The following is a 27,420-nucleotide window of genomic DNA, read 5'->3' as shown; positions in this document are numbered from 1 at the left end:
CCAGGGCACACAGGAGAAGGCCTATCTGCTTCTCCACCCTTCCCCTCTCCTTTCTTTCTCTTCCCCTCCCACAGCCAAGGCTCCATTAGAGCAAAGTTGGGCCAGGCACTGAGGACAGCTCCATGGCCTCTGCCTCAGGCACTAGAATGGCTCCAGTTGCAGTGGAGCAATGACCCAGATGGGCAGAGCATCGCTCCCTGGTGGGCATGCCAGATGGATCCGATCGGAGTCTGTCTGTCTGCCTCCCCACTTCTCACTTCAAAAAAATACAAAAAAAAAGATGTTTTAGATTTAGATACATACCAGACAAGTTATCATATTAATGCCTTCTGCACAAGGCTACATACATATCTCAGCCTTTGCAAGTACTCCCATTTGATAAAGTACCATCTTAGAGCAATTTCTCTGGGTAACATAGAAACTATTCCACACTTCTGCAAAAAAATGAGAGAGAAAGGGTTGCTGCCAGCAAAGAGAAAGAATAAGATGACAACATATATATGTATTGGGAGTAGACGAGTAGGTTCGATTGCAGCTTCATTACTGCACCAAACCACATCATTGCCAGGCCTCATTGTCCCTCTTCTCCAGGGCTCTTTCCTGGAGGTGCACCTTTGTTATGTCTTGTTCACAGAGTGGGTCACAGAAAACAGTCTCTGGTCCAACTCTTCCATGGATTGGCAGGACACTGAGGCCCAGAAGAAGCAAGTCACCTGCCCAAGCTGACCCACTTAGCTGTGCTGTGCCAGAGCCAAGACTAGAAATCCATTCTTCTGATTTCTGGCTCAGAATAAGTTGTTGTGTGTGTTCCTTCTGCCATTATTTTCATTTATAAATGTCTTCTTATTTCAGAATTAAGCCCATAGTGTGGCCCAATCTCCCCGATCATAAGAAGACTCTGGAGCAATTGTGCAAGAAACCAAAAAAGGTGAATGCTTCTGATGCTCTTCTGTCACTATGTTGAAGCCATCCCAATAGCCAAGAATGATATTGCAGGAAAAGAAATAGTTGAACCTCAAGTAGTTGCTGTCTTTTGAGCTTTCCCCAAACCAGGGTCCCTCTTAAGATTCTAACTGCAGCTTCTGAAGGTAGGAAGTTAAAATGGGATATAAGTTTCAGAATATTCCAGGCCTCCCCAAGGCTAGAGGGCACAGCCAGTGGTCATTTCAGACCCTGAGCTGTCACAACACCTCCAAAACCAGAGAGTCAACCACAATACGTGGGTTCGTCTCTGACATTCCCTGGTAACTCCCCCGTCAGAAGTTCTTCAGATCGTCTCCTGAACAGAACACTCAGCGCTGCATGTCCCTGGAGCGCTCTTCACACTTTCTCTCTTTTCTGGTGCAGAATCTGAATGTGAGTTTCAATCCTGAAAGTTTCCTGGACTGCCAGATTCACAAGGTGGACGGCATCCAAGCGCGAGACGAGGTGGAAGGCTTTCTGCAGGACACCTTCCCCACGCAGCCGGTGGAGCCCGAGAAGCACAGCCTTGGAGGGGGTGTGCAGGGCCCCAGTGGGCCATCCGAGCACACGCTCACCCCGAAAGCTTTGAGAGGAGATGCACCCCTCAGGTGCCTGGCTGCGAATGTTAGTGTGTGTGATACCCCCATGCTCCCCTCATCCAGGTCCCCAGATTGCCAGGACGGTGGCAGGAAGGGACCTCACATGTGCCAGGGCCTGCTGCTTGGTTCTGGAAATACAAATGTCACCCTGCCTCCTCTGTTTTCTTTCCCATCGGAAATCCTGACCTGGAACCCAGATTCCCAGGGTCAGTCCCTCCTCACCTCCTTGGGGTCAAGTCAAGAAGAAGCATATGTCACCATGTCCAGCTTCTACCAAAACCAATGAACTATAAGACATCCAGGACTGGGATCCTGTGACTAACAAAGATACTGAGCATCTGCCCCCCCTCTTCCACACTCCCCCACCCTTCAGCACGAAGAAGACAAAACTAAGGCAACCCTCTCCATAACCAACAGGACTCTGAAGCACCGCTTTTCCCGCTCCTCCCACGCTCAACCGAGCGTTCTGCATCAGGCGCTGCAAACAATCCAATTATTTCAGAAAGTACAAACTACAGAAAAGAGCGAAAGAAAGGATGGAGATGGGGGTCGGGGCGAAGAAGGCAGGTGGGAGCAGGAAGGACGAGAATGAGATCCACTGTTATCAGGATCTTGCTCTGCATCCAATGCCAGGTCCGAGCTCAGTGTGCCTCCCTGCACCCTCACAACAACCCAGGTGATGGCAGCAATTATTATTATTAATTATTATTCTCTTTGTTAGAGATGATGAAACTGGGGCTTAAAGTAACTCGTGCATGTTTCCCACTCGGCAAGGGGTGGGACCATGATTTCATGCCCAAGAGTCTACCCTTTGGATTTTATTAAGGAAGAACTTCTGATCAGAGATGTTTAAATCAGAGATGAAAACTGCGTAGTTCTGTGTAGTACGAACTGAAAAGAAAACTGCTCAAGTTGTCATTTAAACAACTGTGTCCGGACCTAGAAAGCCCTGGCTTATCCTGGTTTGACCTTCTGCCAGACTTTGCCTCTCCTGTCATTCATCCTGGTTGCCATGGGAATTTGTTTCGAAAAGCCAAGTGTGGGCTGTTTCAGATGCATGTCCTTGTGTTTTCCTAGCATTGCTAGAGGGGCTTCAAGACAGAACTAGCCAAGACAACGATACATGGATCGACAATTGGAATGGTACAGATCAAGTGGCATTCCTGCCAGGTCCGTGGTTTTTCTTTAAAAATATTCATTGCTCACTACAGTAAATGTTTCTGATTTGACTTTCCACATGCATTACATTTTCCAGAGCTGCTATCTAAGTATACAATATATGTTATCATCTCATATTTAATTCAATGCTATGAAACGCTCTACGTCTGTACTTGTCTTCTGTGAGAAATATGGAGGGAGGGAAATGCACAGTGGGCCCCAGGTCTCCTCAGCGACTGGAAACATTCTGGTATCATTTGCTGTCATTAGGGGTTTGATTTTCAAGGGAAATTTTCTCATCAATTAAGTGATTAGTTCACAAATGAATGAATTCACAGAAATTTGTTGAGGACCTGCCTTGTGTTACTTTGCACTGTGCTGGGCACTGGGCTCACAGAGATGAGACAGTTGGCCCCAGCTCACAATCACATGGGGGGCAAAGACACACAGGAACAGTTACACTGCCATATCATTACTTTAAGGCAAAGTAGTCATCAGGGTTCTTAGCTTTTAAGCAATGAAAATCAACTTGGCTAATTTGAGCAAAAAAAAAAAAAAATAATTGACTCAAGGCTATAAAGGAGACTATAGAGGCCTCGCAGGATCTCTGGGAGGGTCAGAGAACCAAACATGGAGACCACAGAGCCACCCCTTACCTCTACCACCGGTACCTTCAAAAATGGAACGGCCACCTCCACTGCCTCCACCAGCCCCAGAGCAGACTTGCAGCAGCACCTGGTGATTTCACATCTCTGGCTGCTGCTTGGTTTAAAGACAGAACTGAGACCTGGCCAGACAGCTTGATTGGTTAGCGCATCATTCCAAAGCGCAGAGGCTGCCAGTTTGATCCCTGGTCAGAGCATGTACAGGAACAGATCGACGTTCCTGTCTCTCTCTCTCTCTCTCTCTCTCTCTCGTCAATAAAGTAAACATCAAAAAGAATAAAGATAGCAGAAGCCTGTGGTCAGGTGCAACTATGCCCAGCCCCTGTGCCTGGGAGCTAGCAGTGGGGAGCCTCTTCCACAGCAAGAGGCAGGCTCTGTCTCCTGGAGTGGGGTGTTTCCCAAGTAAAGGAAGGAGATTCTGCTGCTGGTTGGTAAACACACACACACACACACGCACGCACACACACACACACTCATGCCTTAGGCGAGAAGCTCTGAGCAGGGTAACATGAAGAAAGCCACACTAAATGCAGTAGCTCAGAATCAGTAGGTGTGTGCCAGATCAAGGAGCCCAGAGTACAAAGAGGAAACAGCATGTTCAAAGTCATGGAGCTGTGGCAGAGTATGGAACCTTTGGGGAGCTACAAATACACTGGGTGATGTCTTCTTACCTGTCTCAGTTGGAAAGAGTAGAGTGCCCGTGTTTACTCCCGAAAGTTAGACACAGGGCACTTTCATAAGAAAATAATATGTATCTGCCTGTAACTTTTTTTTATAAATAAATTTTTATTAATGTTAATGGGGTGACATCAATAAATCAGGGTACATATATTCAAAGAAAACATGTCCAGGTTATCTTGTCATTCAATTATGTTGCATACCCATCACCCAAAGTCAGATTGTCCTCTGTCACCTTCTATCTAGTTTTCTTTGTGCCCCTACCCCTCTCCCTTACTCTCCTTCCCTCCCCCCTCCTGCCTGTAACATTTTATTTTAATTAAAAACATTTGTCTGTACATCCATTCATTATTCTTGTTACAAGCCCAAGGATGTTTGTTCAAGTGAGGGGTTATTGATTGTAATTTCCTGTTGTCTTTCTTAGGTGACATGTACCATGACACATCATCTACTCTTTCTAATTCCACTTTCTTTAAAATGGACAAGATCTTTCCAAAAAAATCTAAGTGCAGTTGCCTACATTTTGCCACTATTTTTCCAACCCTGTGATCTCTGAATTCTTTCAACATGCCTTTACCAAGTCTTTCAAACCATTTAAGGTCATTCTCAAAGATCAGAATCAGTCTTCCTCTGCACGCTCATATTTCATCAGCTTGCATAATATAATTTCAATAACAAATAAAGCTGACCTGCATAAGTTTGGAAAAATACACAGGTGCTTTGGGTGGGTTTATGGCTCCTTTGTTGGGTACAGGGTACGCTAGAGGACAGCCTTCCAGCAGCCAAGTCTCAATGTAGCTGTCTGTGTATCTCACCGAGGACATGGACATACCCCTGGGTCAGTTGGTGGGGTGCTCAGTGGAAACCATCTGCAATCATCCATTTATTTTAACCTTCCTAGTTTAGAAAGTCCGTCAAACAGCAGCTGAGATGACACTTAGCAGAACTGGTAGGTGCCAATGGTTAAGCATTTGATATGCCAGTCTAAGAAGTTTTGATTTAGTCTGAAGGGGCTAGGGTACAATGGAGGATTTTAATCAGGAGCGTAGTGTAATAAATTTTAGGCATTTATGGAGAAATCCTAATGCATACCCCTAAATATCCCCACACTGATTTGTAATGACCTAATTTGTCTGATTCCTCTATGGGCTTCTAAGCACTCTGGCAGAGAGGACAACGACTTATTAAGGTTTATGCTAGTTTCTAAACACAGTACATATCTAAAATATAGAAAACACACGATCATAAACATGGAGTGAATGAATCAACATGTTAGTGAATGGAGTTTTATTTGTTAACGTGCTTTCTCCTGGCCGTTCAGGATAGAATGCCAGGCTAGGATGCTCTAATGGTGACAGGCGGTGTGTCCCTGAGAGACTGGCACATGTGCGCCCTTGTGGAAGGAGTCAGTTGTCCTCCCCATCCACAGTTACCTCCCCAGCTGCACTCTCAACCACTGTAACCACAGAAGTGGGCAAACAGTAGGGTGGGGTGGGGAGAGAACTTTCCAAAGTTTCATTTCTCTGATGAGTACCTGCATTTAATTTTGTGTGTTCACTTGTTTACTTTATTCTTGATCAACTTTTACTTCTACATATGAATTTTAATGGCTAGGGGCATTTGTGCTCAGTGTGTGCCTAGCTTTCAGGAAGGCAGCTAGCCGTTCAAAGAAAATAAAGTGTACCTGGTCCAAGGAATACTCTCACACTCTGCAAGACACCAGACACCAGTAAAAACCAAATGCAAACAACACGCAAAGCCCCTGAGGCATGAAAAATAACAACTCAGTGCTGACTTCTGCAGAAAGACTTGCATTAATCTGGTGGGCGCTCAACTGGAAACCTTAGGGGCCAATGCTTTTTCTACTCTGCTAAAGTTTTCTCATCAAGGAGAAGAACTTTCAGAGGCTGAAGACTTTTTCTTTTCTTTTCTTTTCTTTTTTTTATTACGAAGTACTTGCTGCAAAGTATAAACTGTGCTTGTCATTAGATAAAAATGCAAGATAATCAGGAAACATTTTACTATTAAGCTAAAGATACTGTTATCCACAGATATCAGTGAAATAGTAACTGGATAACCTAAGGAAGACTTTGTTTAATTAGACAGTTCAACACATGCTATAGACTAAGGATTGATGAATATGCTTTAAAATTCTTTTTACCATATTAATAAACTTTCATGAATTTAAGGGGCAACTGCTAATGTAGATTTGAGTGATGCTTAAATTCATTTTTGAACATAAAAGTTTAGTAAAATGTATAAACCATTAGCCAGAGTAATGCTCATTGTTTAAATTTATTTAAAGTACTCCCTTAAATTTAAAATAAAACAAACCATAAAATCCCACTGTAACCAATTTAACATTGTTCTAGAAATGCTAAGAAATGCAATTAGACAAGAAAACAAGGTAAAAAGCATAAATATTAAACAGGAAGAAACCAAATGAGTATTATTAGCAGATGAAATGATTGCATATCTGGAAATACAAGGGAGTAAAGTAAAAAAAAATACACAAAAATATACAAAGATTTTATTAAGGTCTTTCACTATAATAATTTTATATGTTATTTCTTTAAATCTTCATTGTATCTTTATTACTAAAATAATACTTACTTGTTCTCAAAAATTCAAGAAATACCAACATATATGATGCAACAAGGAAAGACCTCATTCCTCACGCCTCAGAAATAATCATATCCAATAACTGACATGCAGCCTTCCACATCATACACACGTACACGTATGTATTCTTCAAAATGCTCTGTGAAAAAATATATATCAAGAAAAGTCCAACAATTCTGGAGACTCAAAGAATTGAGAAGAGACTATATGAATAATTTTAACATTTTATTCATTTTTATTTTTTATTTTATTTTATTTTATTTTAAATTTTTTTTTTAATTTTATTTATTCATTTTAAAGAGGAGAGAAAGAGAGAGAGAGGAGAGAGAGACAGGGGGGAGGAGCAGGAAGCATCAACTCCCATATGTGCCTTGACCAGGCAAGCCCAGGGTTTCGAACTGGCGACCTCAGCATTTCCAGGTCAACGCTTTATCCACTGTGCCACCACAGGTCAGGCACATTTTATTCATTTTTAAAGGTGTTATAAATTACTTTCACTTGGAAGTGAGAAAATAATAATTATTATCAATGCAAAAAGACACAAAACTACCCTAGAAATTAAAGATATCTCTGGTTATATTTTCTTTATATCTTTTGCTTTTTCACAGAGAAATCAAAGGAGTAGAATGGAGAACCTGTGTGTCTAGATCCGTGGTTCATATAATTATAATTCTGAGGGCTGACAAGTCTTGAAATCTATGTTGCAGTCTTGGGCCTGAATTCTACAGGGCCAGCCAGGCAGGCTTGAAATTCAGGCAAAGTTTATATATCAAAGTCTTGAATTTATAACCAGTTAGTTAAAAATGCAGGTCCCTGTGACATCCTTGGTTTCAGTAATTTACTAGAATGACTCACAGAACTCAGGAAAGCTATAACTTGCAAGTACGGTTTTATTTGAAGGATACAAATCAGGACGACCAGCCAGATGAACCACGGTAAAGTCTGAGAAAAAATGCAGAGTGCTCTCTTCTCTTCTCCTAGAATCAAGACCTGTCGCCCTCCCAACACATCAACGTGTTCACCAACCAAGAAGCGCCATTGAGTCTCAGTGTTCACAGTTTTTATTGAGGCACATTATGTAGATGTGCTTGATTAAATCATTGTTGATGTGACTGAACTCAGTCTCCAATACCGCCTCTCTTCCTCAGGAGTGTGGCTGGCCCAAACTTCCAAGACTCTAACCACATGCTTAGTCTCACTGGTGACCAGACCGTCCTGAAACTTTCTAGGTGCTCACCCTAAGTCACCTCCTCATGATTTATTAAACCATGTTGATTGGGTATATCATATTCTGATTTAATTTTCCCTTCTAATATGAAACAAGAAAGTATCTAGTTTCTGTGGTCAGTTCACTGGAACGATAGTAAGGTACACTCCAAATAACAAGAAAATAATATATCCCTTGAAGAAACACTAAAATTACTGTAATAGTATATACACAATGAATGAACAGAGGTATATAAAAGTACACTAAAGAAACACATATCACCCCCAGGCAGGAAAGGCAGGCCTGATCTGGAGTGATTTCATTGACAAGTCTAAAAAACATATCTAAAGTGAAGAGTGTGTCCTTTCTATAGGTTGTTAGTCAGCTATGAAGAGGGAGGAGAGACAGGTCATCTTTGTTAGTCCTCTTCAGGGACTATTGGGAAAATAGTATTATGGTCTCATTGGCAAGATGAATACAATCAAATGTCACCCTCATTTCATTAAACAGTCTAATCTTCCTGCCCTTTGTTCTGATTCCAATTGCCCAATAACCTCATAATTATAAACACGTTTTCAATAAGAAGTCTGACTATATGGCAAAAATTTTCTCACTTACCAACATGAATAACTTGTTCCAGTATATGCAATAGGACATAGCTACAAGGCCCCACAGAAAGCCCCAATGTAGACACAGATGGAAAATCCTAGACTTTGTATCATAGAGGCAGATAAAGAATGAATTACCACAGTGTTGTGGCAGCACAAATTTTAAGGGAGTGAAATAAGAGCATGAAGTCCAAGTGACAGGACTTACTGATTAAAGAATTATTACTTTGAATAGTTGTAGAACTTGGCCCTAAATGGTTGGTTCACTGGTAAAATGTTGGCCTGGCATGTATAAGTTCTGTGTGCCCAGTCAGGGCACATAGGAAAAGTGACCATCTACTGTTCTACCCCACCCCCTCTCCCTTCTCTTTTTCTCTCTCTCTCTCTTCTCCTCCCACAGCCATGGCTCAAATGGTTTGAGCAAGTTAGGTCCAGGCACTGAGGATGGCTCCATGGCCTCACCTATGGCACTGAAATAGCTCAGTTGATGAGCAATGGAGCAGCAGCCCCAGATGAACAGAGCATCACCCCATAAGGAGTTTGCCGGGTGAATCCTGGTTGGGGTGCATGTGGGAATCTGTCTCTCTGCTTCTCTACCTTCCTGCTTCTCACTTCATTTAAAATAAATAAAGAAATAAATAAATAGTTGTAGAACTTGTTTCCTTGATTGCTAACAGGGTTAAAAATAAAGAGACCTCAGATCTACACTTCTCCAACCCAGCAAATATCTCGCTCCATTTTAGCTACCAAGACTACCAAGCATACCTTTGTGAAAAATTTTTTTAAAAGTAGAAGGCAGTGGGGACTGCTATTTTAAGTGGCAGAGAAAGCTAGTTGTCTAGAAAACTTTTTACTCTCCTGACATTAGATATATTTTCAGTGGCAATAAGACTTCATGCCTGGAACTATACCTCCCAGCCTCCTTAGAATTTAGATGTAAACACATGACTAGTTATCAGCAAATGGAACGCAAGCAGAAATGATGGGTGTCCCTTCCTGGCCAAAAATATTCAGGAAGCTCTTCAGTCTTCTCTGCACCCTCTTCCCCTTCAGGCACATGGATAGCATTGATTACAAATCCCTAGAGAACAGCAAAACCACAAAATGTAGGAATCCCACAAACTAGAATCACTACATGGAGGAAACCAGTTCACTGATGATGAATAGTAGATACACAATAGTGTTTCATGAGTGAAAAACAGACACAATGTTATCTTGTCCAATACCATTTCATTAATACGTTGATGAGATTCTGTAGGAACAGAAGTCTTGTTTCTATCAATTCGTCTACGGTAAAATTGGTTTTATTATACATCATTTCACTTAAAGTCACAGAACCTAACATCAAGTGGGGACTTATGTATTGTGTTTGAACTTTTATAAATGTGAGGGTTTATTTGTTACATCAGGTAGCATTACCCTAACATACCACATGTAGATTGTCTTGCACTGCTTGACAGTATCTAAGAATAAATGGCTAAAAGCCACCCTGACCTGAATGCTACACTGTCACTCTCTCATATCCCCAAGCCCAGGGGGGACTTCTGTGACCTGGTCTCAGCAAACCTGAGCACTGTATTTCCCCGTGGTGGATTCATGACTCGGCATTTCAATTTTAGGGCCAGTTGTTAGGAGCTTGCTCACTCTAGGTCTCTTTCAGGTTATGAACCCCCTGTCTCTGGGCTGACACACGGATCTGTGAGTCTGGAAAGTGGTAGGACTCAGTCGGACTCTGGGAGATTTCTCAGTGTCACCACTTGGAAGTCGTAGTTCTCTCCTAGATGTAGTAGCTGGGAGGCACATACATTTTCTTGATGCTTCCTCCATACTTTTCTGACTGTTAAGACAAGGTGGATATGGCTCACCTGTCCCAAATCATAAATGATGCTGGCCGACCATCGGGAGGCAAATAATAAGCCAAAGGCACTGGGATTGTGCAAGCTGGTATAGCTCTACCCCTGCTACTCAAAATGTTAGTTGCAGAACAGAGGCATTAAAATGTAGAAGAGCTTGTTAGAAAGGCCGAAGTTCGAATCCCACCTTAGACTTTTGATTCAGAATTAGTATTTTAGCAAGACTCCCCCCCCCCACTGATGATCTGTGGGCTCCTTACAGTTTAAGGGGTACAGCTTTTTTTCTCCTGTTCCCTGTCCCACCCTTTTCCTCCCTGCCTCCCCGCTTTTCCAAGACAAAGGGCCTGTGGGTATGTATGTAATAAATTTACTGACGTTTCTGTTTCCTGAGAAGCAGTTATTAGAGGAACAGAAATGAGTGAGAAGACCTGACATCATCTGCCTCGTGGAGGAACCTAGAAGTAGGCTCAAAAGATGAGTTCCTGGCCCTGGCAGGTTGGCTCAGCGGTAGAGCGTCGGCCTGGCGTGCGGGGGACCCGGGTTCGATTCCCGGCCAGGGCACTTAGGAGAAGCGCCCATTTGCTTCTCCACCCCCACCCCCTCCTTCCTCTCTGTCTCTCTCTTCCCCTCCCGCAGCCAAGGCTCCATTGGAGCAAAGATGGCCTGGGCGCTGGGGATGGCTCCTTGGCCTCTGCCCCAGGAGCTAGAGTGGCTCTGGTCGCGGCAGAACGATGCCCCGGAGGGGCAGAGCATCGCCCCCTGGTGGGCAGAGCGTCGCCCCTGGTGGGCGTGCCGGGTGGATCCCGGTCGGGCGCATGCGGGAGTCTGTCTGACTGTCTCTCCCCGTTTCTAGCTTCAGAAAAATACAAAAAAAAAAAAAAAAGATGAGTTCCTAAAAATAGCTTCAGTGCCCTCCTCCCTGGTTTACTCTACAGCTCCAGAAAGCCTTTGAGGGCTCCAGCAGGTACCTCCCTCCTACCCAGGAAGTGTGCCCATGCCACGAGAGCCCAGCTTTCCATCTGGTGGGCCAGCTGGGCTTGCTCACCTTTCTATTATTGTCGGGGACATTTATGTCCCCTGTTCATGCAAGTGTGGGAATTGGCTGAGTTTAAATCTCTGGATGAAAATACTAAAACAGCCCCACTCAAAATCATTAAATTTCAGAATAAAATCTATTTCACTTATAAAGTATTCACCAAGAAAAACATTAAAATAAGTAAGCTCAGAAAATTTTACAGTCAGATATTCTTCCAATTCTTTTATTATCACTTTCTACTACAGACTCCAAAGACAGTAAATAGAATGAAAGTGTGAGCAAACACATGTGTGTACTCCCATAAGAGGAACAGCTATAACCAGAGGTATATTATTTCACCTAGAACTACATCTCAGTCTCACGTCTTTGTTTACTCCTCCCCTCCCTCCCTCCTTCCCTCCCTCCCTTCCTTTCTTCCTCCTTTCCTTCCTTTCTTCCTTATTTTCCTCCTTTCTTTATGATCTAAAAATATATCCTCAGGCCTTTAAGGAAGTGAACATGGTCCAGGTAATTAAAATGACTGAAGACCTATTATTTTTACAATTCCAGGTCTCCCAGAAGCTGTAGTTTACACCTTACTAAGATCTACGGTACTGGACTGCTCTCAAACTCATCCCACTTTCTGAGGGTCCCTAATTTCCAAAGGAATTAACAGACAGAAGTCATAATCTCCAGGATTTTGTCATCATTAAAATGAAATAGGCGTCGGTGTCAATAGAAGCACTAACCGCAGCATAATAGTTCAAAAAGTCTTCTTTTGAGACCTGAGAGGGATAAAAGGCAAGGGAAAAAGAAGGAAATAGGGTCAAAAATATGTGAGTCGTAGTAGAGCATTTTACATTCTTCCTGAGGTATTTCCTATTGAGCTTGATTTGCCACCAGAAGTTTAGCTGGGTCTGGTGAGTTGGGGGGCCTGGCTTGCCTTTCCCCTCTGCAGTGGCTCTGTGAGACGGGGCATTTGCAAGGGCCACAAAAGACCTGCCTGCCACTGGCCATTACAGCTCCCCCCATAGCCATCATTTTTAAGATGCAGACCTGCAGAGTTGCACTAACCAATGCGATAACCATTAGTCACATGTGGCTCTTTAAATTTAAATTAATTACAATGAAATATAATGAAACATTGAGTTCCGCATTCACACTTGCAGACACTCAATAGCCGTTATGTGGCTAGTGGCTCACATCTTGGAGAACACAAGCATAGAACATCTTCATCTTCATGGAAAGTTCTGCAGGACAGCACTGCTCTAGAGAATACTTGGTATGATCATATTTGTGCTTATTATTAATGCTTTAGGGTAGAGAAGTTAATAGCTAAATGAAGAGATAAAAACTCTTTAGGGAAAGGGAGTCTAGACCAAACACATAGGTAGGAATAGAACAAGAGAATAGGGCACCTCCCAGAATCCTCGGCACCCAGGAGTACATGACGCCTGGCATTCAACAGCAGGGTGCAGGAACTAGCCATATGGGAGTTGCTGGAAGGCAAACTCTCCCAACTTCTCAGTTTGGTTGGCATATATGTTAGTGCTTCCTGGTGGGCCCTGTGCTTCCTGTAATGGGCAGTGAAGTTAAAAATAGAGACACAAAGAGCAAGCCCTGGGCTCCATCTCTCTCTCCTTTCTCTTAAAGTCCCCTGTTGCTTAACACCAGCCCATAGAGTACCAAGTAGTACTATTCTTCACAGTTCTAGAAGCCCTAGTCAGAAGCTGGGCATTCTGGGAACTCTCAGAAAAAGGAATATTAACATCAAATTTTCAAACTCTCATTTTTGGCTGTCAAAATAGTGCTTTTGTGGGCAATTTGAACCAGGACCTGATCATTTTCAAAGAACTTTTATCACCGGTTAGTGAAAAATCTCACGAGTAACATTGTTAAATTGTCAAAAGCCCCATCTGGGAAGTAAACTTACAAAAGAATCATGACATTTTAATGTTGTTTCATACAAACCTAGAAGAACTTTTTTATTACAAGAGCAGTTCATGTTTCAAGACATAAATTAAGGAAATTCTCTTAAATCAGAACCACATTAATGACAAGGCACAGTCTGATAATGTGAAAAAATGACAAGGTTGGTATTATAAATTAAACTTTGTAGCTTAAAAACTTCCCAATCTCTGCTTCCTAGAAATGATATCCTTGATCTTGCCATTAGAGACAAGTGTTTGAAATGCTTGTGTAGCTTACCACTAAGAGCCATGCATAGCTTTTCAAACAAAATACTTTTAAATCTTTATGATATATATTTTGGAAATTCTTCTTTAATGCTGTTTTTGAGCATAATTTCAAAATTAAAACCTGTCAAGATAAGATTTGCATATAGTAGAAGCACCTCTCTATCTAGAAAATAGCTTGTATTACAGTTTTCGTGCAAATAAAGCATTGTCAACTAACACAGTGGCCTGGGACTGTTTTAAAGGGTATGTGGGGAATTTCAATGACTAGCATACCGATTATATTTATATGCAAATAAATATCTCCATGCATCAGCCCTGGCCGGTTGGCTCAGTGGTAGAGCGTCGGCCAGGCGTGCAGGAGTTCCGGGTTCGATTCCCAGCCAGGGCACACAGGAGAAGCGCCCATCTGCTTCTCCACCCCTTCCCCCTCTCCTTCCTCTCTGTCTCTCTCTTCCCCTCCTGCAGCCAAGGCTCCATTGGAGCAAGGATGGCCTGGGCGCTGAGGATGGCTCCGTGGCCTCTGCCTCAGGCGCTAGAATGGCTCTGGTTACAACAGAGCGACGCCCCAGATGGGCAGAGCATCGCTCCCTGGTGGGCGTGCTGGGTGGATCCCGGTAGGGCGCATGAGGGAGTCTATCTGACTGCCTCCCCGTTTCCAGCTTCAGAAAAATACAAAAAAAAAAAAAAATCTCCATGCATCTGTAAAACACATATGAATGTAGTTGGGCACAGCCCTTACCATTCTCTCTAACTTAGTGACAACCTTCCTTCTTTTAAACTTTTTTTTAGTATAGATGAAACAAAAGTAAAATGTCATTCAAACTCTATCTAAATGAGCTCAATTAAGGGAGTATGAATTAATGGTAATTTACTATATTCAGTTTCCATCTTCAAAGCTAGGTAAATGATTGTTGAATGATATTGTTCAATGAGATTCCAGGCATGACTAAGTATGAAACTTACAGAACGATGTTTTTTTCCCCAGTTTCCTTGAAGAGTAACAGCATAATCCGAGTTTCTTAAGGTAATGCTTGATGTCTGATAATGGCCTGCGATCACGCACCCCTTGGCCCCGTGGAGGTGGAAACACCCGGAAGCTCACCATTTCCCTGGAGAAGGCAGCCACTCTGCTACCACCTGTCATCTGCTCTCACTTGCAGGTCCCCACTCTGTTGGAAGGCTCTCTCAGAGCCCAGATTATCATCAGTCCTGCAGGTGGCCTGAATGTTTCTAGGAGACTGGCAACTCAACCTTTCAAGTTCAACGTCAAAATGTTCCCAGAATCAATAACAGTGTCTGAGTGCCAAGCGTTAAAGTCAGTAATGGAAAAGCGACTCGAGCCTTGGATGGCAGGCTTACAAACTAGATATTTAAATCTTGCTTCATTTTTCCAGGTGCCTAAGCTCTGGGTCCCTCATGAATTAACTGTGGGGTTAGACCGAAGGAAATAGGAGATAAATGACAGTTACTGGGAAGCAGCCTTATGCAAAGCTGGGTGTGGCCCTCAGCGCATTTGCAGTGCTCACCACTGGTCCAGTGCTGGAAGCCAGAATAGCAGCTAGAAACCCACGGCACTCACAAGAACTTTGGTGCAACAGAGATTGCTGTTAGGATTTGTATAACACTCCAGAGAAATAATAAATCATTAAATTCTATTCATGATGAATTGGGAGAAGAATCTAGAACAAAAGAAATAGGCCACAGCATGCTGAGATTTTTCTTTCCCTGATGCAATATGCCTTTCTGATGGTCGCTAGGTCCCTTACCTGAACCTCAGCTATGGATTAGCTGTTCAAATTCTCAGTGAATTTCACTCCTGGAGAATACCTTCCTCTCTGTTTCGCTGAGGGGCAACACTGGCTTTGGCAAAGCAGGTGTGAGAATGCGACAAGAAGAGCCACGCTCTTCTCAGAGAGGAAGGAGCAGTTTCACCACAACCTCTCACCGCACCACTGGGAGGGCAGAAAGAAGGCTTCTCACACAGCCGTGTTGTCAGAACCCCCATCAATCATTGTTTAGGTTTCTTTCAACAGATTTCACTTGGCATCTGTTTTAGAACACTTACTTTTAGGGGACTGACTTAGTGGGGTACTTTGTATTACAATAAAAGGACTAGCAATCTCCACCAACATTTTGTAGAATAGCAACTTGGAGAATAAAACAGTGCTTAGAAATGCTGGCTTTCGAAAGGGTCAATTACATATAAACAACATCATAGGACCATCTATCAGACCCTTGACACCTTCGTTTTTCCTTGAATTACAAACATTTCTAAAATTTGAAAAGTTTTTGCTTCTTTCAACAAGGTCTTAATTTGAAAGAACAGCCTACATATTCCAGGAAAGCAAGTGTGCTGACTAATCTCAAAAACTAGGATTTGTGAGGCTTTTTATTCTATGCCCAAAAGAGAGAGGCATAAATCCAAGAAGGTATGTAACTCAGAGGGTGTCAGCAGAATTTCATAAAGCAGGAGGGGCTGGTGCCCACACAGCACCCAAGAATACATTGGTTAATTTCATCTCTCCACATGATTAAGCATCAGTGCAAAAGACTGCATCCTCGATGGTCTGATAAGGGTTGAACCATTACCCACTTGTAGTTTGTGGCTCAGTGAAGCATCAGCATTGGTCAAGAGAAGTCAAAGGCCAATTAATTGTCTGCCTTTAAGAATAGAGGGGACTTTCCTTGCCTTGTCTTGATGGATTGTTTACATTCAACAAACTTATTACATAGTTCCCCAACACATTGTCATAGGAAGGTCCCCCAAATGTCCTGGCTCCAGAAGCTGAGTGACACTCAGAGAGGAGAATTTAAGTAGCCATGCTTTCTTGCCTCTCTGATGGCTTAACAAGTACGTCTGTTAGTTTGGTTTGAAAGACAGCGGTTTTGTTTGCATTCATTCCAGCTCATTGCTCTAGCCCTATAGCCTAGATTAGAACACAGCACATAGCAGTGGCTCAATAAATATTTATTTTCAACCTAAAACAATGCTGTGTCCAGCCCTGCCTTCAAAGCTGCTATTAGAGTATGAAACATGCCCTCATCTGTGCCATCAAACTACGAAGAGCCACACACCAAAATGCCAGCTGAGTCTGGGAAGAAATCCTATCAAGGTGTGAATGTCTGTGAAAACTGGCCCCACAGATTGGATGGAAGAATTCTGCCTCAGTCTACAAGTCAATTCAGCTGGTCTTAGACTTCTCATTTGCATTCTGAATGAAATTCAAGCAGGAAGTGAACCACTCTGTTCTCAACTACGGTTTGCCTTTGGGGGATTTAGAAGCCAGATTCAGTACTGGTCTTGGCGGCTTTTTCTGACCAAATCTGACTCAGAATTTTTACATACATTGTTCCTCTTTCATAAAAAGCTGCTAATTCCATCCTTTTTTCTTTATTCTTTTTTGTTTGTTTGTTTGTTTACTTCGCATTTGGGGTCCAGGCCCAAAAGGTAAACTGTGCCCAAGGGTTGTTTTGGAAACTTTTAATTGCATTTTATCTTCTGACCCAAACAGCTTACTTTTTATATTGCAAATTGAATAATGTTCAAATTGTGTGAGTTAGGTAAACAGAAAAGTCCTAACAAATGACTTCTAATGACCTCTGTCTGTTCCTCCCACGAGGTAGAAATCACAACTAAGACTCAGAATAGGACTGGAGTGATCATTGACCATATGGCTGTTCTATCTGGCTTGACAGCGGAGGGTGAGAGAGCCTAGGTGGAGCCCTTGTTTGTGGACCCAGACCAAATTTGCTAGAAAGGGGTGACTGAAGGTGATCAAATATTCTGTGAGGCATGGGTTATCTGCAATCTGATAGCTGTGCCCTGTGCCCCAATTAGACAGGAAGCAAAGTACAAGTGGGGAAGACAAAGCTGATAGCTGCAACCTAGCCCATGTTCGGAGTTACATGCTCACTCGAGGGCCGCAGTTAAGCAGAGGCGTGAGTCATACCCAGAATCAAAGACACAAATCTATCTAGAGCAGCTAGCTGGCTTGAAGGAAACCAGGTACCTGTCTTTAGCCAGTCTGTAAGGTGCAGGCTGCAGAAAGCATAAATCCTCTACACATTTACTCAGAATTTCTTCAGGATTTTGACATCATTTCTATATATTTCTTCATAACACTTGACATCCTTTGGCCTACCTACCTCTACAGACACCTAGAAAATAAATCCAATGGAAAACCAGACTTGTGTAATTAACTTCCAAACTAGCTAGCTTCTTTGGGGAGGCTGCAAGAAAAATGTTCCTTTTCCTACCTGTTTCCAGGGTGAGAGGGCTCAACAACAAACAAAGCAAGGTGTCCTGTTTAATGACTGCTCTAATTCACATCTGAAAACATCCATTCTCACTATTTTTAAGTCAATGTATATCCTAATCTCAACTTCCAAGTCTGAAAAATAAAAAATAAACAAGTTAATTGCTATAAAACATAGCAGGCATGTTGAGGTCCTCAATCCAGTCACAAATATATACAATCTTAAAGGATACCATTATCCCAATTCATGTCCCCCAAGTAGAGGGTGAGTGCAGCCAGGGGCAGAGGGGACTAGAAGGAGCTCCACCCCTGAGGAACAAGCAGAGTGGTCCCTATGTCTGGGGCCATAGCCAGAGGGCTACTTAGTCTCTGTGTTTGTCTCTGGCCCCGACACAGAACACAGAGGAGAGGGCTGTAGTTTCAACATCTATTGTCCAATACTGGGGCTGCCTTTGAGCAGGGGACTTTCCTAGGGAGTTTCTTACACATTAACAACATGAAGCCAAGGCTTAGAACTGGGAGGAAAGAGAATGCTTTAAGCCATAAAGTGTCAAGAGAGACAGTCTTCTTGGGAATATGCTTGTGATTCTAGTCTATGTCACACCACCCTCCTCATCTGGTGGGAACTTCAACATTGTTGTCCAACAGCAAGGAGAATAGAGAGGAACATTCCACCAGGAGAAGGTTCTCTGGTACAGTCTGCCCACTCACAGGGCAAGATGTCCCACATAAAACTGGGAACGGAGCCGAGCCTCAGACTTCAACCACAGGAACACTTGGAACAGTCCTGGCCCTGCCGCTCAAGGAAATGACCTCCAGTCTCACATCAGCCTTTATCATGACCCCAAAACATCATTTTAAGTCTATTCACCAAACTGAGTCTTCCCTAAACTGTAGGGAAAAAAACACCTGATTTAATTATAGAAGTTGAACTCAACATGTGTTCTTTAGTCCCCCAATTGGGACTGAAACACTTAAACACTTACAGTCCCAAAGACAGATGAATTTTCCCACCTAGAAATGAACCATCCAAAAAGGAGGTGAAGAGAGATTGTGAGTGAATGTGTGGGGATTACAATGAAAATATCCCAATTTTTATTACTGGTCAAGGAAGGCACCTAACATTTATCTGACACCTATATGAATTGGCTTGACTCTGGAAGCTTCACAGATCTTATCTCAATTAATTTCTAGCTTAGAACTAAAGAAACAGGCTCAGAGAGATAAAAGCACAGTTAGCTACTTGGCATCTTTATTTCTTCCCTAGAAAGTGCTGTTGACAAGGAAGAGGCCCTGGGATGAACATGAACTCAGATAGAATCCTGGTTCTGAGCTGATGTTTAACCATGTAGAGCCATGTGGCTGTACCCAAGGCCATGGTCCCCGGTTCATACACTTAAAGCTTCCAGGCTGTTCTCATCATGACAATGAAATACACGTCGGTGTCGATGGACGCGCTCACCCCTGCGTAGTAGTTCATAAACTCCTCGGGGGTCACCTGCAAACGAAAACAAGAATTTGCTTTTCCCCATTTCAGTGAGGGCCCATCTCCAGTACCTGGAAATGGAAGAGAAACTTCTTCAAGGGGAGCTTTTTAGTGACCACAGCTGGGGACAAGATCTAAACCAAGAAAAAGGCGAAGTTGAGGGTGGTAGTGACAGGTGGCCTAGGGGAAGAGAGGAAGAAAGTCTTGAAAATTTCCAAACTGGTAACCTAAATGGAAAGTGAGATACAGGTTCTGTCTTTCTACAAGAGTAGAAAGCCCATCTGGTCGGATAAGTGTGACTGAAACTCAGAATACAAATTGAGGCCTTTGACTGTATGAAGTTAATACTATCTTTCTGTGACACATCAGAAACAGCTTCTCAGGTCCTTGTTCCAAGGCGAGTAATGTTTTACCTTTCAAAACATGGAGATCTGTCCTGTGGATAAAGAAACATATTTCTGATTAATCATTCCATGGCTTCATGCTTTTTTAAGATACAAATTACTCATTCAAGGCTCAGAATGATTAAAAAAAAAAAAAAAAGTGCCCCACGCTCCATGCCTCCCTAACCCTCTCCCCAGGGTTCTCTCTCAGCCCTATGCCTATAACTGCCTCTTTGGAATAGCAACTAATGTTTTTATCTGTGCTAGGATTGCATATTGCTTTCCCTTTCATGGGCGTAGGTGATACCTACACTCCAACCATACTGGCTGCATGTTTAGTTGATTCAGAGAAAAGAGCTGTCTTCCTCTCTGGTGTCTACAATTAGTCCATTCAGCCCAAGGTAGAGCCCTGCTTACCTGGGAGGACACAGACACAATAATTTATTGCTCTCTAATTAGCCCTTAATTTTAAGTGTCATGAGGGATTAGAAAGATCACAAGAAATGAAACCCATAACAAATTCAAAGCCCCTTTGTCGCCATGACAGCAAAGTCCTCTTCCACCAAGCACCCACCCGCCTCTTCCAAGTATCCCATGAGCTGATTGCTCCACTTACCCTTTCTGCAGAAGTTATAAGTAAACAGAGGAAAACTTTAGAGTACCCACAGTTCTCTCTCTGTACCTATAGTCCCTCCCCCAAAAAGTATAAAGGCACTGGATTGAATTAATAGCTAAGCTGTGTTATCAGTTGTCTAAAAGTAGAAATAGAAAATATACGTGCACAGCTTTTATTAAAATTGGAAGATTATTAATGTCCTTCTTTCTTGAATTTCTTTTATTTCTGTTCTTTTTACACTCCATTGATACAGCATGAAACCCCCCCCCCCCCCCACACACACACGTAAGCCAAACTCCATAAAACCTGAAGTCAGACCTAATACCTTGGATTATTTCAGGAAAGGCCATTGGTTATTCTTGGAGAAGGGCCTGCTTGTTCCCTGAGACAACTTATTCCACAAATTCTAGGATTTGCCCATAAGTTTGCTCTCATCATGGTAACGTACTTTCCAGCAAGTAATTAATTACTTCGTTTGGAACTAGAAAAGATGAGAGAAGGGACACCCCTACTTCCAGCAGGCCTCTTCCTGCACTACCATGGCTTGACAGAGTACATGTGGTCTGCAGGCGAAGGTCCTGGGTGGGCAATAGAAACAGCTGAGTCATAATACAGAGGACAGTCCCTTTCTCTCAGCCCCAGCCTGAGTAGAAAAATCATAATATAAGTTTGGGTTATCTACATACACTCAGTAATATACTTAAAGTATTTTTAATTACTAAAAAGTTTCTATATGAAATAGACTTATATTCCCTCAAAGGCTAAAGCGTCCTAAGAAGATGTTTTGAATATTTACAATTAGAATATAACATACACACATAAAAACTTCAAAACCTAGACATTTAAAAAAAATAAGTGAGAGCCCCCTCCCCCCCATCAAGGTGAGGTTTAGGGACAGAATCAGAGTGAGGACGGTGCTTCACACACTATCTGGTTGCTGTCACACCTCCATCCAGGCGGCTGCTGGAGTACAGGCTGCTTTGAGAGCCCCATGTGGGTGCGAGTGCAGGACTTCTGGCACCGAGTCCTGGGACTGTTGCAAACCCCCACAACTGTATGCCACTCAGAGCTAAGCCTAAATTACTAGAAGTTCACAAATTTGAGTATCAATCTTGGCTGAAGACTATGCAAACTTCCTTGTCTTATTCTAAGTTCTGTCTTGTTTGGATACCAACTATGTTTTTTAAGCATATGAGAGCACTGGTTTCAAGTATAGCTATAATGTCACCATAAGAAGTCTCAATGTATAAAACAACTCCATCTGAACAAGATAAATTAGGGGCTAATTATTCTCCTTATAAAAGAATGTCCTTTACATCAACAGGTTCTTGTATATTTAAAATATGATTCAACATGCAAAAGTTTACATCACACATCACTTTTCAGAAACATTTCCATTGTGCCTGTAAAACCCTTAACATGACGTCTAGTAAAAAAGTAGTCAATACACAGTGCTCAGATCCATAATTATGCTAAATAAGGTTAATGTGTATATTATGTTTAGTGATTTAATCAGACACTTCAGAATCTTTTAGAGGCAAGACTCTCAAGTATGAATGTGAATAAGAGTCATCTGGGGCACTTATTAAAATTGTAAATCTTTCAGTTCCACCTCTCCCAAAATCAGACTCTGTGGTTGTGTGGTGCAGCCAGAAATTAGCATTATTCATACAAAGCCCAAATGATGATCGCACAGTCAGAGTTGGGTATCAACACCTAGTCTGTGATAGTCAGGTGACAGTCAATGCTGAAACTGCTAAAAAAACCCATGACCTTTATGAGCTTACCATGGATGTTATTAAGATAAATAAATGTCAAAAGGGATGGGGTGGGAACTCTAAGTCAGCTGACTCACAACCAATGGCTACACTGACTTGGGTTAGAGTCAAGGGCAGCTGAGGTTTCCCCTGGCAATGGGGAGGAACCACCTGCAGAAAGGAGGCAAGCACACCCTGGGACCCCGTGTAGAGTTAGGCTAATTTGGGGAAATGACAGTTGACTATTTTCCACTGCCATCTCACCGGTCAAAGACACCAGTGATGTTAGAAGAAAACAAGCTCTGTTATTTCTGTGCCTAACCATTTGGCTGTCTACAGAATCTGCCTCCTCTTTTTTTAATCTACCTCTGTAATTCCTTCAGTCTAAAGTGGAGGGTATTTCTCTGTCCCTGGCAGGAAAATGTCAATAGAAAGAAAAGAAAGTTAAGAAAGTTCTCCTTCCTGTCCCGCTCACCCCTTGCAAATCGGGCTCACCATGAAGTTTTGTGGGAAAAGTGGGGAGAAATTCTCTCCTGAAGAGAATGCTTGTTTCCCCTTCTGTCACCACCATCTCTTCTTCCCACTCACTGTCCTACTAATCCTTCTGGTGTGGCACCAGGCTTAGGAGAAGCCTCCCCAGGGTTCTGCTGCTGCTGACTACCATGCAGGAGAGAACTCTCTTCCCATCACCATAGCCTTCAGGAAACCTAAGAGCAGAACTGGTTCCAGGTCCAAAAGTCCACCTACGGCTGTGGATAAGACACGTGACATTTTGGTCTCAGCCTAAACATAACTATGGAGATATAATCCCCAACCTTACCAATCTATGCATTTGTAACTTGGAGGTAACAGTTACTGGAGAGGGGGTGATAGCTTCTGTCTTTTACTTTTTTGTTCTATTTCTTTTTTATTTTTCATTGAATTAATTGGAGCAACACTGGTTAATAAAATTATACAGGTTTCAGGTGCATAATTCAATAATACATCATCTGTGTATTGTTTGTTCACCACCCCAAGTCAAGTCTCCTTCCATCACCATTTATCCCCTTTACCCTCTTCTACCTCTGCCTACCCTTCTTTCTCTCTGGTAACCACCATACTGTTGTCTGTGTCAATGAGTTTTTTGTTTTGTTTTTGCTTAATCCCTTCACCTTTCTCACTCAGCACCCTAACCCCTCCCTCTGACAGCTGTCAGTCTGTTCTCTGTATCTATGAGTCCATTTCTTGTTTATTTGTTAGTTTATTCAGTTCATTAGATTCCACATGTAAGTGAATCAGATACTGCTTGTCTCTCTCTGATTGGCTTACTTCACTTACTTTTATGTTTACTGCACTTTAGAAATGCAAGTTAATCTCAGAACCTGCTAAATATTAAACCATGTTAAATTCTGCAACCTGGCATTCCCTTCACTGAAAGCATCCCTTAAATGGCATGTCCACAGGGCAAAGTGTAATGACAAATGAGAATGTGTGTAAAAGGCACAGCGATGTCCTGAAATGTCTTGTAAATTGTGTTCCAAAAATTGAACCATGGTTTCATTTTGAAGTCAAATATGTTTCATTATAGTCTAATTTGTTGGAAAGTAGCTAGCTGTATATGGTAAATAGGATAACCACAAAGTGGGGTGTTTCACCAAAATACCACATTCTCCAGGTAACGGGTATTGAGCGGCATGTGGATCCCCTACTGGTATGTGTGTGGAGGTTCCCGGAGCAATGACAGGCAGAGAACTGGAGACTCGAGGCCCAGGCTGAGTGGAGCACACACACAAATTTTTTACTACTTTAGTTTCCAACTTTCTAAGTAGTTACTAAGGAAATATTTTACTTCTATTTATAACTGTAATATAAGTATTTTTTAAGGCATTGGACCTATCCTCTATCTATATGTTTACAATTACATATTGGACAGAAGAAATTTCACCTGGACTAGGCTCTTTTACTTACCAACCCATCTTTGTCATAGGGCGAATCAAAGTTATCCAGAAACTTCCTGAATACTTGTTCCTCAGTCCATTCTCCATTCTGGTACTTTGGGTGGTGCTTTGCATTGTACACCTCACGGAGATCTTCAATTGTTATAACACCATCTCCAGTCTTGTCCAACTTTCTAAAGGCTTGCATAATTACCTCTTTTCTGGCTCTGGACATTGGAGGCTAGATAAATAGAAAACACACACACACACACACACACAGACATACACAAGCAAATGAGCTGTTTTACATCAGATGTGATAAGGTCCCTTTTTCCTCTCAATGATGTGCACTTGTTCGTGTGCCATGAAATGATAGGCATTATGACTGCTCCCCAGACCCCTAAATCTGTTCTCCATCTCCTGCCCCATCATCTTCACAGTATACTAACAACTTCTGAGAATAAAACCTCAAGATAGCCAATCCAAACCACGTGGAAGCCAAGCTCAACAGACGCACTAATTCGAGGGGCCACTTACTCTTAACGTGAGAAGAAACTCATTGAAGTCTATTGTTCCGTTTCCGTCCTTATCAAACCTCCGGAAAAGCTCTTCAGCCTCTTCCTTTTCCATGACCACAGCATAATCATTTAACCCTTTCACGAATTCTTTGAAATCAAGAGTTCGGTTATTATTGTCATCCATGATGCGAAACACTCTGAAGAAAACAGACACACACACAAAGAAAAAAAAACCCCACAAAGAACAAAGTTGAGCAGAGAGGTTTAGAAAAAAAACCACCCCTCAGGGTTTTTTTCAAAGTAAAATACAAAAATCTTCAATTCTTCTCTGAACCCTCCTCCTGAAACTGGACAGCCTCTTCCCAGCATCTCAAAAAAAGAAAAGAAACCTTTTTGGAAAAAAAAAAAGTACTGTGTGATTCCAGTGAAGTGACATTTTGGCAAAGCTATAAAAACAGTAGAAAGATGGGGAGAGGTGAAAAAATAGGTGAAGGTGAGGGGATTTCTAGGGCAGCGAAACTATTCTGTATGATACTCGAGCGGCGGTTCATGACATTAAGCATTTGCTCAAGTCCATAAAAATTTACAGTACAGAGAAATCAGTAATGTATACAATATTTAAAAAATTATTTAGGAGGTCAGGGATTCCAAAAAGGAAGACAGGCAGTGACGAGTGACTAACTGTATTACAAACGTTGGGGGTGGTATCACTAAAGGGAGGGGTGGGGGAAGGTGCTGACCTAAGTTACTTTGGAAACCAGTCGAGTCGGTAAAACTAAAGGTGAAAGGAACTGCACAGAAGCACTGCACACTGGTTGATAAAGCGATATCCCAGGAAGATGAGTTAGCTATTCTGATACTGCTCTTCAGGTAGACAGGAACCGAACAACGAAGTAAATGGATGGCAGGGGGTGGGAGCCAGGCTTCTCACTGCTGGAATGGGAATTTATAGACACACTAAGGGAGGAGGCTAGAATGATGAGATTCATGTGGCAATGGATTAGAGTTGGAGACATCAGTGTGAACTCGAGTTTAGCTTAATATGAACACAGATGATTTTATATAAAAACATTTACAGATACGTGTGTGTGTGTGTGTGTGTGCGCGCGTGCGCGCACGCAGGTTAAGATATACTCATTCCCGATGCTCAGAACCTTCTTGGAAGTGAAGCCTTCCACAGCCTCCAGAAGTGAGGATGGATTTCCCTGTCAGCAATCAGAGGAAACTACCACCTCTTTCTTTCCCCTTAGGCTTCTCAGTCCTGAGGACTGCTCATGTGGTCAGAGGGTCAGAGACCAGGACCTGCAGAGCTGGGGGCGGGAGGGGAGGGGCTGTTAATTTTCTGACAGGCAACTCCAGTGCCTCTGGAAGTGAGTGAGGCATGACTACCTAACAGGGACAGGACACTTCCAATTCTACAATTGCATCTAAATCATTGCTTCTTCTCCCATCCTCCAAGTCCCTATGTCACAGCCTCATGGAGTGTCTCTCTCCTTGTCCTGCTAGGTGGCTCCAGTTCCAGGACAAGCATCTCCCTTCACCTCAAGTTTTCCCAGTAGTTGCACTTTCTTGTAGCAAACATGGACTCTGATGAACCTGGGACTAAGAACCAAGAATGGTCATGAGGGATGTCAGAGATCAACTGGCCCAAACGCTGCATAGGTGATTAAGGAACTGAAAGCCCAGGAGGAAGTGACTTGTTCAAGGTCACACTAATATTAGCCTCCCCCTGGCTGTGTCCTGCCTTTCTCCTCCATGTCCTTGCCACCTGAGGGCCTGGCTCCTACCTGCCAAGTCCTTTGATGCCCGCAGAGCCCCTGGCCAGACACTGCAGTCGGAGTCTCTCAATGGGGTCGGTGGCCGTGATGAGCTTTTTGTTGGCCTGGATCGCCATCTCTCGGTCATGGCGCGCTGTCCCCGCCATCTGACAGGAAATCCACAGCACATTAGCAGAGCTCAGGCCTTGTCACCTGTCTGGCTGGGCAGGGGGACAGCAGCCTCGATGAGAAGGACATGTATAGCATGCTCTCTCATTCACCTCCTGAGGACAATCTCAAACCTCCCAGAATTTCCCATTTTTAGGTCTACCAACTGTGTCCCTGCCATACTTCTTACTTACTCCTCCTCTAGTCCTGAGGACGTCTGATTTCTTCAGCCTGGACAATAGTTTTAAAAACACAGCCATTCCTCAGCATGCTGTCATCTTTCCAAAGCCCTCCTGATGCCATAACAAAGTAGTTTCATTTCTCTGAATGGTATGCTTTATTCCTTTATTCAGAATGCTCCATTTTTCCTTTGACTCTACATTTAATAGCCTCTTTTTGGTCCAGCCATTAAGTTTGGTTTGATCTGTCTTCACTGAGATTCTCAACACTTGGGCTTTAATGATACCTACCAGTAACTGGTACATTTTCTTTGATTAATAGGCTAGTGTCTGTGTAACTCCTAACTAGGTCTCTAAAAGTGGTGAATGTACCTCGGAGAACCTCCGCTTTCAGCAAGAGGGCTCCACGTTAACTTTAGGCAGAGCAAAGCAGCTGGAACCTGACAGGCAAAGGCCTCCTCCTTGCCTGCTGCCCTAGAGAATGGAGAACACTTCAGTCTTCAACTATAGGATGGAAATGTCACTCGGTTTTTGGGAGGTGCTGTACGAAATGAGGCAGTTAAATATGTGCAAACCTGAATGATCTATTCTTGTGTCTTCTGTCTGAGATTCCTTCTCTCAGGTTAAATAATGAGAACGTTGCAGGGAGAAGTTATGGGTTGTATTGGAGGGGAACAGCCCTAGAAGGCACAAGACAGAATCTTATCCTAATGCGCCTGGAAAGTGCCAGCTTTTGGCCGGCAGGGGGAGCCCTTGAGTCAAAGGCAGGTTCATTCTACCATTTTTCTGCACCCTGAACTCTGTTCCTTGTACAGTAT

The 27,420-nt window shown here is 42.8% G+C and overlaps 2 protein-coding genes across 8 annotated transcripts in view; one reads left to right on the top strand and one right to left on the bottom strand.

Moving 5' to 3' along the window:
* Positions 1 to 2,862, top strand: part of IL7R (interleukin 7 receptor) — a 34,425-nt gene extending 31,563 nt beyond the window's left edge. For 3 of the 4 annotated variants that reach the window (XM_066379103.1, XM_066379094.1, XM_066379085.1), the window contains exons 7-8: positions 853 to 928; positions 1,348 to 2,862. In XM_066379103.1, the coding sequence (XP_066235200.1) occupies positions 853 to 928; positions 1,348 to 1,848 (577 nt within the window). In that variant the 3' untranslated portion in view covers positions 1,849 to 2,862. Of the gene's footprint in view, positions 1 to 213; positions 237 to 852; positions 933 to 1,347 lie in introns of those variants that run through there. The other variant, XM_066379113.1, reaches the window with a different exon arrangement.
* An 8,961-nt stretch (positions 2,863 to 11,823) lies between these two features.
* Positions 11,824 to 26,452, bottom strand: CAPSL (calcyphosine like). Of its 4 annotated transcripts, XM_066360858.1 has the most exons (5): positions 26,286 to 26,452; positions 24,518 to 24,695; positions 24,012 to 24,221; positions 19,722 to 19,744; positions 19,083 to 19,320 (listed from the first exon to the last, which is right to left on the bottom strand). In XM_066360858.1, the coding sequence occupies exons 1-5, from the start codon at positions 26,420 to 26,422 to the stop codon at positions 19,317 to 19,319; spliced, it is 552 nt and encodes a 183-aa protein (XP_066216955.1). In that variant the 5' UTR covers positions 26,423 to 26,452; the 3' UTR covers positions 19,083 to 19,316. The 4 variants fall into 4 exon arrangements, with proteins under 4 accessions (XP_066216954.1, XP_066216955.1, XP_066216953.1 ...); XM_066360857.1 differs by lacking the exons at positions 19,083 to 19,320; positions 19,722 to 19,744 and adding an exon at positions 11,824 to 12,153; XM_066360856.1 differs by lacking the exon at positions 19,722 to 19,744 and having other exon boundaries at positions 19,087 to 19,320.
* Positions 26,453 to 27,420: the final 968 nt, after the last annotated feature.

Source organism: Saccopteryx leptura, chromosome 1 (genome assembly GCF_036850995.1).
Source record: "Saccopteryx leptura isolate mSacLep1 chromosome 1, mSacLep1_pri_phased_curated, whole genome shotgun sequence".
Taxonomy (NCBI): Eukaryota; Metazoa; Chordata; class Mammalia; order Chiroptera; family Emballonuridae; genus Saccopteryx; species Saccopteryx leptura.
Note: the sequence above shows the minus strand (reverse complement) of the source record. Positions and strands in the feature narration are given on the sequence as shown.